At 32.2% G+C, this 13,152-nt stretch overlaps 1 protein-coding gene across 6 annotated transcripts in view; it reads right to left on the bottom strand.

Moving 5' to 3' along the window:
- Window positions 1-13,152, bottom strand: part of LOC122025621 — a 133,976-nt gene that overhangs the window by 92,922 nt on the left and 27,902 nt on the right. For all 6 annotated transcript variants that reach the window (XR_006123779.1, XR_006123780.1, XR_006123781.1 and 3 more), the window contains exons 10-12: window positions 2,807-2,869; window positions 1,876-2,105; window positions 49-169 (exon numbers count right to left, since the gene is read on the bottom strand). Coding sequence is in view for 2 of the 6 variants with exons in the window: in XM_042584457.1 (XP_042440391.1) it covers window positions 49-169; window positions 1,876-2,105; window positions 2,807-2,869 (414 nt within the window). In the remaining 4 variants the exon portion in view is untranslated. The remainder of the gene's footprint in view (window positions 1-48; window positions 170-1,875; window positions 2,106-2,806; window positions 2,870-13,152) is intronic.

Below are 13,152 nucleotides of genomic sequence, written 5' to 3'. Positions count from 1 at the left end.
GCATAATATGATTGAGAAAAGTTAAGTAGAAATTTATTGGCTACCAACATTATTTTCTGATATTTCAAGCGTGACTAAAGGAGAAGATGACTCCACGAGAACATCAAAGATCAATTTTGCATGCATTGCCTGTAACTTACTGTCACAGATACACAGTGAGTGCAAGTCCCTGAGAGGGGAAAGAGAAAGCTTCTTTAAATTTGGTGTTAGGATCAGCCATTGATACAAGAACAATTAGCAAATGGAAACTGCACACTATTCAAACATTATGTACATGCCCTCCCAGTAAATCAACTAATTTCCAAATTATTCATTTACAATAATATGAACTAGATAGACCTAGGCAGACAATAAGATGATCATGTATATACTAATATTAGACTGCACAAGAACAATGCATAATCTAGTTTTCATTCGATCAAGTGAAAACATAAAAATATCAACAAAATGAGAAGCCTGACATCTCTTAACTATAGAAGATGACACAAATGAGAATTACTAATTGATTATTTAAATAAACAAGGGGATTGAGTTTGATGTGAAATTTAGTAGTAGGCTTCAGAGCAATTGAGCTTTCTCACCTATGGAATTAAAAAGTCACATGTTAGGATTTCAACAAACAATCTATTCAAGTTAGAGTATGCAGAGGATTGTTATAGTTATGAAATAATTCAGAAATGAATGGAACTTTTTTGATAAATATCTTCCCAAAGAAAATTACTTTTCATATTAATTTTGAAGTGGTTTGTTCAGGAAAAGCAATCATTAAATTGATCAATATTCCATCGTTTATTTGTATTAATTAAGTCATTCAAATTATAATGAATATAGTTAATCTTAAATATTTTCTGACAACTGTATATGTCTAAACTGAATACAATAATTTTGTATGCAATAAACTGACAGCATGAGACCCAAGGTTTAAAATTTCGACCCGTGCCGAGGTTTCGGTCTCAGACCGGAACGATACGGTTTCGGTATCGTATCGTACCGTGCTGATACAGTTTCGGTATTTTTTTATTTATCTATAGTAATTATAAGATAAATATGTTTATGATGTATATAAAAATAAATTGTATATTGATTTATTATAAGTTCTCAATTATTGAATAATTTAATATTATTAGAAAAAATAATTAAAAATAATTTTATTTAAATAGAATTGATATATCAATCATTTAAATTAAAATGGAAGTATCTATAATAATAATAATAATAATAATAATAATAATAAGTATATAAATTAATACAAGATATTACTTTATATTAATAATAATTATATAAATTAATTATTTATTCATTTAATTAATTATTAATTAAATAATATATATTTTAAATAGCAAAAAATATCAAGTAAAAAAATTTTAAAAAAAATATCAGAGTATAAATATAATTTATTAGAATTCTTTTAAAAAAAATTAGAATTTTTAAAATATTTTTTAGAATTTTTAAATTTTTTTTTAAAATTTAAATGAAATTTAAAATAATAAAGAAAATATTAGAATATAAATAAGAATTATTATATTTTTTAAAATTTTTAAATTAAATTTACAATATTATTTTTTTTCAGAATATTAATTAATAAAATTTATTAAATTTATTTTAATTTTAAATATATTTTTTATATATTTTATTAGGATAATTTAATTAGGGTTTATAAAAACCTCTTCGAAATAACCCACATCCTCCTTAGGAATTGTTTAATTTAATTAATTAAATAAAATAAATAAATATTAAAAAAAGAAAGAAAAATCGCGCTTACGGCATGAGACCTATAGATATGTTCCTGACCATACAATGAATATACTCAAGCATGAAACTACTTGATGAAAATCTAAATATACTTGCAAATATGTAAACAAGAATTAGGCGTACCTCCCAGATACTAGAAAAGACAAAAGGCCAGAAGGAACCAAAGATGATTTGTTGTCAAATACACGAGATGATTTGATATAAAGATCATGGATCCCATGGGTTTCAGAACCATCTATGTGCATACACCCAAAAAATTGTTCAAATATGGCAGAAGGAATGCGGCAAAAAATAAATTCAAGAGATCGCAGTGTATGTCTGTGCTGTTTGAGAAGCATGAGAAGTCCATCGACCTAGAGAGTATAGAACCAATGGCATAATAAAGAAAAAAAAATAGATAAATACATATTTATTGCAGGCTAAGAGTTAAGAGATATTCATGTTGCTCATGTCAAAACTAGATACACTAATTATAGTAGTTATTTAAGATATATATACATGCTGATCATATCAAAACTAGATACACTAATTATAGTGGTTGCATTCATACAGAGAATATTCCGTTTGTCTTGAGTATTTGTTCATTAACTTATTTAATCATTAAAGAGGAGCAAGTTCAAATTTTCTTTAAATATAGAATATTTCAGCCATTGATTTGTTAAACATACATATTATGTAACACGTGCAGGTGTTTTCTAAGACATAACGAGAATGCTTTTTGACCATTTAACTGCCCCTGAGAAGTTTCTGCATATTTTGGTCTTAGTGCATGACAAGGCATACAATGCAACACAATTGCCCATACTGATCGTCAAACTATTGGTAAATTAGAAGTCAAAAAACTATAAATATACAATATATTGTGATTATTTTCACTATGCTTATTATAATCAAGATCTCAAATGTTGGACAAGAATAAAGGGCAGCTCGGTGTACAAAGCACCCACTAATGCAGGGTGAAGGGTCTATTGTACGCAGTCGTACCTGCTTTACAAAAGGCAGTTACAAGAGGCAGTTTCTGAAAATGTTGGACAAGAATCAAAATTTAAATTACCTGAGTTTTGGATATTACTCTTCTAAACACCAAACTTTGCAACTTGCAACCTCGGAGTAGCTCCTGCATTTAAAAGGTAATTCATTTTTGTTGATTATTATTTCATTGAAAATATACAAAATACAGAAATATGCCACAATTGTAGTTTAGTTTCTGATCATCTAAGAGCTGAAACATGTTTAAAAATTTTCACTAATAAACAAAATAAGAGACATTAGAGAATCCAATATAATAAAGATAAATGTCATGCACATAATGATAAATTAGACCTATCGCAATGATAACACTAGTTGCATTTTCTAATTGTCATTAATTAATCTCACCAATGTATTCGCCAATATAATATATCATGAAGTATATTATTAATGCCATTTTATATAACAAAATGCCACAATTTTAAATTAATGTGAACAGAAGTTTACTTATGTTGACTTTAAGGTGGAAATTGAACTCTTTTGAGATATTTTTATAAATGTCCTAATGGAATGCTGCTAAAGATTTTCCTAATATAGATTACCATAACACCCTATGTTAAAATGTTGCAAATTTAAACTTGCATTTGTTCTATATAATTGGGGGATTTACCAAATGCATCATATTTAATTTTCTTTCTAGTAAAATTTGGTAAAAAAAAAATAACAAATACAACAACCAAGTCTTATCCGACTAGGTGGAGTCACTTATATGAATTCTTCTGCGTCATTGGACTTTATTCCCTACTCATCATCTATATTTAAATAAATTGTACTTTGTTTTATTATTGTTAATCAAGATTTTTTTTATCTTGCTCATTTGATGTGCATATTTATTATAATTTTACATCGTGCTTAATTAGAACATTTATTGGTTGTCTAAATACATATTCATACCATCTTAAACATGTCTCCTGGAGTTTTCCTTATGCAACCCAACTTTATTTCTAATATTCTCAATTCTTATTTTATCCATCCTCATATGTGCGCACATCCACCTTAAGAACCTTATCTCCACAACTCTCATCCTCCGTTTATGTACTTAAGTCATAGTCCAACATTCAGTTTCATATAACATAGCAGGTGTAATTGTCATTTTATAAAACTTTCTTTTAGATTTTAGAAGTACTTTATAATTACAAAGAACACCTGACGATATCCTCCATTTCAACGCTTGTCTTCTTTATAAAATATTTTTCTCAATCCCTCCATCCTTTTGCAACATGATCCTAAATACTTAAAACTCTATTACAAATAACTTGTCATTTTCTATCTTAACAATTGTCTCATAACATCTAATATTGTTAAATTTAAATTCATATATTGTCTTTACACTAAGCCGAAAACCTTTTACTACCCACCAAGATGCAAGTTTAACATTCACTTTTTCACGTGTCTCATCTACCAAAATAATATTATGTGCAAACAACATGCATCGATCGTGTCTTGGATGTATCCAATGAGTGCATCCATATTAGTATAAAAAAAAAAACAGGAACTTAGAAATAATCTTTGATGTAATATTATCTTTATAGAAAATCCTTTGGTTAATTCGTCGAAAGTCTTCACTATTATCATTACATCCTCATTCATATCCTTAATTATATTAATATATGTTATGCTAACATCTCTATTTTTTTAAATTCTCCATGCAATTTCCTTTGAAACCATATTATAAACTTGTTTTAAGTCAACGAGAGAAAATATATAACTTCTGTTCTCAACCTTTTAGGTATGAATTCAAATTTATCTTAGAACACCATGATCTTCTTTCTTAATTTTTTTTATTACTCTTTTATAAAATTTCATGATACGACTCATTAGTTTAATATCTTATAGTTTGCATAATTTTGTATGTTTCCTTTGCTCTTATATAAGGGAACTAGAGTATTACTCTCTACTAATCAAATTTTGTCTTTTAATATCACGTTCAATAACCTTGTAAATCATTCAATACTTTATTTTTCTAAGTACTTTCATACCTCTATTGAAACGTCATCTAATCTAATTAGTTTTCTATTTTACATCATATTTAAAGCTTATTCTACTTTTAAAGTTTGAATTCTACGATAAAAATTTAAATTTCTATATTTCTTTGACCTACTTAAATTACATAAGATAAGTTGGTCACCTAAATCTTTATTAAAAAGTTGATAAAAATACCACGGTTCAAAATTTCATTTTGTGCCGAGCGGAACGGGTGAAACTTACCTTTCCGCCCGCGCACCGAAACTGGCACCAAACTAGCGGCGATTTCGTCATGTGCGTCACGCACCAAGAGGAATCGCTCGCTCCAGAAGGAAGCACGCTCGTCGTCGGCAGTGTCTCAAGACGCTTCCGGTGTCGCCGGAAGCGTCACAAGGCGCAGGAAGTGTCACAGGCGTCGGAGGCGTTATAACGCGACGTTTCTAGCAACGCCGAAAGCGTCGCGGGACGCTTCCGGCGCCACCGGAAGCGTCGTCGGACACCTTCGATGCCGTTAGACGCCGTCGTCATAGTTAGAGGTGTCCGCGGGGCGTCGATGGCATCGTGTGCGGGCAGGCGCGCACGTCGCGGGCGGTGGCGCACGTCGCGGGCGGTGGCGCGCGTCGCGAGCGGTCGCGCACATCGTAGGTGGGCGTGGAGTGACAATGCAAAATTAATATTTTAAATAAATCAAACAATTCCTACTTGTTTGTGATATTTTAAAGAGTCTTTCGTAAATCCTAATTAAATTATCTCAATAAAATATAAAAAAAAAATATTTAAAATTTTTAAAAATAATAATAAATTTTATTAAATAATATTGTGAATTGTTTTTACTATTTTAAAAATTCTAAAAAAATTTATAAAAATTCTAATAAATCAAATTTATATTCTCATATATATATTTTTTTATTATTTTATTTTTTTACTGTTTTAATGTTTTATTGATATTCTATTTTTTTTAATATTTTAAATATATATTATTTAAATTTTTAATTAAGTAAATAAATTTATATATATAATAGTATTTTGTATTAATTTATATAATTATATAATTATGATTATTTAATCAGGATATTGGAGAACTATAAAGGTTATCTAAGTAAAATATTACACCTTTTAGTAAGGTAACATATTATGATATTATGATTTATCCATTTTAATTCAAGTTATTTATAGATCAATTGTTTTTTTTAAGAAAACTATATTTGATTATTTTTTATAACAATATTAAGTTATTTAATAATGAAAACTTATATAAAATTAATATATAACTTATTTTTAAATTATACATAATAAATATATTTATCGAATAATTACTATATATAAATAAAAAAAATACCGAAACATTATCAGTACGGCACGATACGATACCGAAACCGTATCGTTCCGATCTAGGACCGAAACCTCGGCACTGGTCGAAATTTTAAACCTTGAAAAATACATCATCCATCGCTCTTTTATTTCCTCAGCATTCAATAATATCCATTTGCAATCATTTTAATGCATCTTACGATCTCTTATCTTCCTCTCTCACTTTACCTATTTTATAATTGTCTTTTTCCCTTTCTTTTGTATTCAATTGTTAAATATAAGTGTTCAAAAATTTTGTTCGTTCATTCACTGCTTTCTTGGCTTTTTTTTTACTACTATATATTTTTTCAAGTGTACAATACTTTATTGATTGTTTGTCTTTTTGTTCCCTTTCTCCTACTTTCTCCTTCCAAGAGCAAGATTCTTTCATTGGTGGTGCACTCTCTTTGACACACAACTACACTCACTATAAAAAAACATTGATTTAGGGACGAAAAAAATTCGTCACAAATTAGCGACAAAATTAGAAATCGTCACTAATTAGTAACGAAATTAGCAACAAATAAATTTCGTCACAAATTAGCAACAAAAAAATTTGTCGCAAAATTAGTTGCAAATTCACGATGAAATTTAAAATTTATTATAAAATTTGTGACAAAACTTAATTTCTTTGCAAATATTGCGACAAAACCAAAATTTGTCGCAAATTTTGCAACGAAACTAAAATACATAGCAATTTTGTGATGAATTTTGCAATGCAATTAATTTCGGTCTAAATTTGCAACGAATTAAAAATTTGTCACAAAATTTAGGATAAATTTTGAAAATTTTGGTGTTATTTTACCGGGCAAAGTTTATACCAATTCCTTGCAAAATATTGCGACGAAATTGAAATTCGTTGCAAAATTTTGCAACGAAATTCGTCGCTGAATTCAGGGATAATTTCATAATTCGTCGCTAAATTTAGCTATCTAAAACCACCCCTAACTAAGGGTGTCAAAAATGAACCCGACCCGACGACCCAACCCGAGTCGACCCGAAAAAAATCGGGTTCGGGTTGGAGGGTTGGAGAGTAAAAAAGTTTCGGGTTGGGTCAGGTCGGGTTCGGGTTGACCCGGGTTGACTTAAATATAGGGTTTTGTGGGTTTTTTGGGGTTAAATCAAATTTTATTTTAAAAATTTAGATGTTTTTATGTATATTAATATCATGTTTGTATGATAATGATGGAGTATTGAGATAAAAGTGAAGAATTATAGGGAAAATAGCCCAAAAAAGTCGTTTTGAATCGGATTTTCGAGTTATATGGGTCGGGTTTGGGTTGATCAGGTTGGTCGGGTTCAGGTTCGGGTTAAGATGTTTTGGGTTGAACTCGGGTTCGGGTTGGGTTAAAAAAAAAAAAACTCAACCCGACCCACCCGAATTGATACCCCTACCCTTAACTCTAAAATCCGATTTCTCCCGCATGCGACCGACCTGATCTCCCGTCGCGCCCTCTCCTCCAAGGCAACCCTTTAATGGTCGTCGTCGACTCAGCCGGTAGCAACAGCGGGGATGGAGGTGGTGGACTTGGTGGCGACGACTAGTAGAAGCTCACTAACCTCGATCGAGGTGGTTGGCCCCCTCCTCCAAACCCTAAACTTGATGCCTTTCTCCAAGTATGGTACTGATCCACTCTCTCGCTTTCCTTCTTGATAGATGCGGTGCGAGAGGGCTTCCGACAGTGGCTACTCAAAGCACAGGCGGTGCTCACCAAAGTCACGACGACTATCGTGAAGCGCGGGTTAAGCGCAGACACTGCCTTTGTGGGGGAGCCTAAGGATGTGGCTGTTGAAGAGGAGTTACTCGTGCCTCCCGAGATGACGGTGGAGAGGAGGACGTCGAGCGGCTTCCTCTCATTTGGTGCTGCTGTCTCCATTAAGCAATTTGGGAGGTGAGTCTGAAGCTCTTCATTTGATCCATTATTCTTGTTGTGTGTTTTGGAATTTGTTGCTCAGTTGACCTCTGATTCTTGCAATATTTTTGCAGGATGAATTGTTTGACAAGGCAGAAGATGCAAAAGATATTTGAATCTCCTGTGCCAGAGGCCATCCGGAATAATGCTGCTTTAGGTGCATGATGCAAGACAGCTTTGATTTCCATCCTAACTTGAAGGTTGGTGAGTATAGTGGTTTGTTTTCCTTTTGAAAAGTACAAGTTATGAGTTCTTTTCTTAAGCCCATCCCTTACAGTTTGCTGCTAACATTATTTGATTAATTTAATTTCCCCCATATTAATTTGTATTGTGTTGATTCAAATGGAAACAGCCACGCGTTGATTCACTATAGTTGTCCAAACAACATTAGCATTGGGAAAATCATCATCTTCAAAGAGTTTGATAAATTTGAACTGATTCGAAATGGGGGCCATACTCTTATCCCTACAACTTCTCTAAATTAGATCAGGACTTGGAAATAGTTATTGTCCTGAGTACAACTTGATCAATCATGCTATTTAAATTGGGAAAGTCAAAATGCTTTAATGTCATGGGGATTATGAAGTTTTCAGCTATAGTAATTTAGAACCATGATGACACAAGGTCATTACATTACCTGAATTTCTATACTCGATTAGACTCTTTGTAAACTCAAGAATGCCTATTGAGAACAAGGATATGGAGGCATGCTATGATAATTTAGATGGTGGTTTTACATTCTAATGATACTTGGATGTGGTTCTCCTTTCCCTAACAAATTCACAGTTGATTCTAATTGGGTGAGAAATTGCTTATGGCCTAATCCTTGGAAATACTTCAATATGCATATTCTTTTGTCATTGCTTACTCTCATGTTCGTTAACTCCTGTAAGTTAGATAAAGCAGAAAATTATAGGTACTAGTATTTTCCTTGGTAATTATGAGTCATAGTATGTTGTTAATATTAATAATCAGAGCACAAACTAGGGGTGATTGTTTACTGATTTCTTGTCTCTGTATGGATTATCTGTCACTAATTACTCTTTTCCTTGATACTAGGAAACTAATGAGGATGGGGAGGATGACGATGGTGAGCAGGAGGATGATGATGATGATGATGATGATGAAGAAGAAGAAGAAGAAGATTGAGATTGAGAACAAGATAGCTTATTTATATAGTCGATGATGAGATGGAAATGTCATGGGTTTCCTAAATGCAAGAAACATAGATGTGTCAGATTCATATAGCTTCATATACTGATAGTTATAGCAATTAGAGTCTGGGTTTGAAAACTCTTTATGACTTTTCGCCCATTAAGTTGTATACTGATTTGTTTGATTCAAATCTTATTGGCACTTGTTGATTTGTGAATTGATTGAATCTAATTAGTTTATAGTTTGATGAGCTAATTTTTGATTGGCTTCTATTTGATTGAATCTTTGATGGATCAGATTTACAAATTTGCTGCACTGAAAAAAAAAATTACAAGTTTACAACAAAATTTGTTCGTTGTTGATTTTGTGACGAATTTTACGATGAATTTTGCAACAAATATTGCAACGGAAATTATTTTCATCGCTAATTTGCGACAGATTTTGCAAAGAATTTTTATTTTTTATTCGCAAATTTTGCAACGGCCTACTTGCAAAGAAAAATTTTTCATCAAAAAATTCGTCACAACAAAATTTATTTTTTTTTAGTGATTTTTAACTATCATTTTCAACTTAATGTTATTCTATCATATACTATATTTAAATCATCATATATTTCACTTAATACTTGTACTTCTACCCTAGTCGACCCCACCTAGTCGGATAAGGTTTCTACCCCTCTTTAAAAATGCTTTGCTTCCCACCCTTTGATTTTCATCACTTAATTTTAGAATTCGTGCATATTTTTCTTCTATTGATGCTATATTTGAGACGCATATTCAACACTACTAACATATGTTAGGTAGTTAAATTTTTTTTCAAAGATGACCTCACAATTTCTACAAATCTTTCTAAGTAAATTTATGACTTAATTTTTCCACTCTTGAATGTGTATTCCCTTTTCTTGGAAAATACATTAGTTAGTATAAGTTCAAACTATCACAAAATCCAATATAGTTTTCTCTTTTTCATTTCTCGTTCCAAACTCATAACTCTCATGCACCATATAATATTCCTCATTTTCCACTCCTACATGTTCATTTAGATCTTCTCTTATTAAAATCACTCCATTTGGTAGAATATTTTATAATATCTTATCTAGGTCGTCCCAAGATCTAGATTGAAAATACATGAAAAAAATCATGGGTTTAAAAGATAGAAGATATCTATATTGGTATGAAGCCTTTTGAGTAAAACTCAAAAATAAATCCATGAGGGATTAGACTCAAAGTGGACAATATCATACTATTGTAGAGGTATATAAATTCTTTTGGTCCTAGTAAGTGTATGAAAGTCATGGTCCATATCGAGTCATGTGGGTGGAATAGTAGCTTTAAATAAAGGAGGTGGGGGCTCCTAAAGGAGTGAACTTTAAGCAAAAAGTTAGTAGGTCAAGGGTGACCGAATTCTTGACGAAAATCCTAGAGGAGTGAACCCTACGTGGTGAAAAGTCTACGCAGGTCAAGGGTTACTGAATGCTTACCAGAAATCCTAGAGTGAACCCTAGGTGGTGAAAGTCTTTGAGGACCATAGAAGAATGCTTGAGGGGAGGCTCAAAGCAGGTCAAGAGTGGCCACTTGCTTGAGGGGAGGCTCGAACCATGAGAATAATGATGATCCTTCGTTTGAGGGGAGGATTGTTGGGAATAAAATCAAAGTCCCGCATTAGAAATACATGAAAAAAATCATGGGATTAAAAGATAAAAGATATTTCCATCGATATAAGGTCTTTTGGATATAACCCAAAAACAAATCCAGGCTTAGACGCAATGTTTGGAGATATATGAATTATTTTGGTCCTAATAGATTTGATGTTTGCATCTAATCCAACTTGAGGTGTATATATATGTTAATTACATTAATAGATTCTTTCATTACTATTATCTTGAGAGTTACAATCATATCCCCTTTCTAACTACTCCTACTCCTTTCTTTAGCAAACTACAATAATACTTATTTTTTTCTTATTTTACTCTTCTTATATAACTTACAACTCGAGTTCTCTTTCATCTTTGTCTTCTCTCTTATCCATTGTCTCTTATACAAATAAAAAAAATTTTAAATTATCAAATTTACTATCTTATTGTTTTACCAGTGAGCGTTCCTATGTTCCATATTTCGATCTTAGACAATTATTTTTTATATAATATTTGTTCTTATTCAATCTATGGTGTGAGAACTGTTATATAACACTACACTCAGTTTTCATCGCGATATAGTGGTCCTTGCCTAAACGTTATAACCTGCAATGTGTTCCTTCTAGTGATTAATGGGGTCAATTCTCAGTAAGAAGCAAAAATGAAACTAAAGGCAGGACAAATGCTGATTGGAGAAAATAAGTTTAGAATTCCTTTCACCTACGCCTTTGATATGACTTTGGGAAAAGGAATTCAAATGGTACTTGGTTGCAACTTCATAAGGAGCATGCAAGGAGGTGTCCGAATTGAAGGTAACATTGTTACATTCTATAAAAATATCACTACAATACCAGCAAATCAAAGTACTATTGCAGCTATAGAAGAACTTAACTTGGAAGAAGATGAGTATATCAAAATACAGGAGGAAGTTTATTTTATGGGGAATATCTCTAATACCAATATTCTGGCAAAGCATGGTTCTCTTATTAATCGATTGAAGGACCAAGGTTACATAGGGGAAAATCCTCTGCAGCATTGGTCAAAGAATGGGATACTTTGAAAAATTGATGTTATTAACCCAGATATAACAATTCAAGACAAGCCGCTGTCCAGTGTAACACCAGCACTAAAGAAGGCATTTGAAAGGCATATTGAAGCACTTCTCAAATTGAAGGTGATCAGGCCAAGTAAAAGTAGGCACCGCACCATGGCTATGATTATACAGTCAGGGACTTCTGTTGATCCAACAACCGGAAAAGAAACTAAGGGAAAAGAAAGAATGGTCTTTAACTATAAGACCTTGAATGACAACACTTACAAAGACCAATACAGTCTCCCAGGCATTAATACTATACTCAAAAAGGTAGGAAATTCAAAGATTTATTCAAAATTTGATTTAAAGTCGGGTTTTCATCAAATTGCTATGGATCCTTCCTCTATTGAATGGACGGCCTTCATCTGCCCAAATGGTTTATTTGAATGGCTTGTGATGTCTTTCGGTCTGAAAAATGCACCTGCTATATTCCAGCGAAAAATGGATCACTGCTTTAAAGGTACGGAGGATTTCATTTCAGTATATATTGATGATATTCTTATCTTCTCAAATACGGAAAAAGAGCATATTAAGCACTTGGAAGTATTATTAACCATTTGTGAAAAACATGGTTTAGTTCTGTCACCCACAAAATACAAGATAGGAGTATCAAAAATAGAATTTCAGGGTGCAGAAATTGGAGAAGGCAAGTTAAAACTTCAACCTCATATTATTAAGAAAATTACTGAGTTCAAGGATGAACAGTTAAAAGAAAAGAAGGGGTTAAGATCATGGCTAGGCATTCTCAACTATGCTCGCACATATATTCCAAACCTAAGTTCTAAACTTGGACCCCTTTATGAAAAAACATCACCACATGGTGACAAGAGAATGAAAGCATCAGATTGGGCCCTAATAAGAGACATTAAAGCCCAAGTAAATCAACTCCCTGATTTAGAGATACCGCCAGAAGGGGCCTACATTGTTTTCGAAACAGATGGTTCTATGATGGGTTGGGGGGGATCTGTAAATAGAAGCCCAGTAAATATGACCCCAGAAGCATGGAAAAAATTTGTGCTTATGCTCATGGGAAGTTTCCTGTAATTAAGTCGGTAATCGATGTTGAAATTTATGCGGCAATGGAAACAATGACGGCACTCAGAATACATTTCCTAGACAAAGATGAAATTACTCTCGGAAATGATTACCAAGCTATAATCAGTTTCCATAACAAAACTTCCCGGAATAAACCATCGAGAGTGAGATGGCTGGCGTTCACAGATTATATCACTGGCACTGACGTCAAGGTAAAGTTTGAACAT

The sequence above is a fragment of the Zingiber officinale genome, chromosome 9B, assembly GCF_018446385.1.
Source record: "Zingiber officinale cultivar Zhangliang chromosome 9B, Zo_v1.1, whole genome shotgun sequence".
NCBI lineage: Eukaryota > Viridiplantae > Streptophyta > Magnoliopsida > Zingiberales > Zingiberaceae > Zingiber > Zingiber officinale.
Note: the sequence above shows the minus strand (reverse complement) of the source record. Positions and strands in the feature narration are given on the sequence as shown.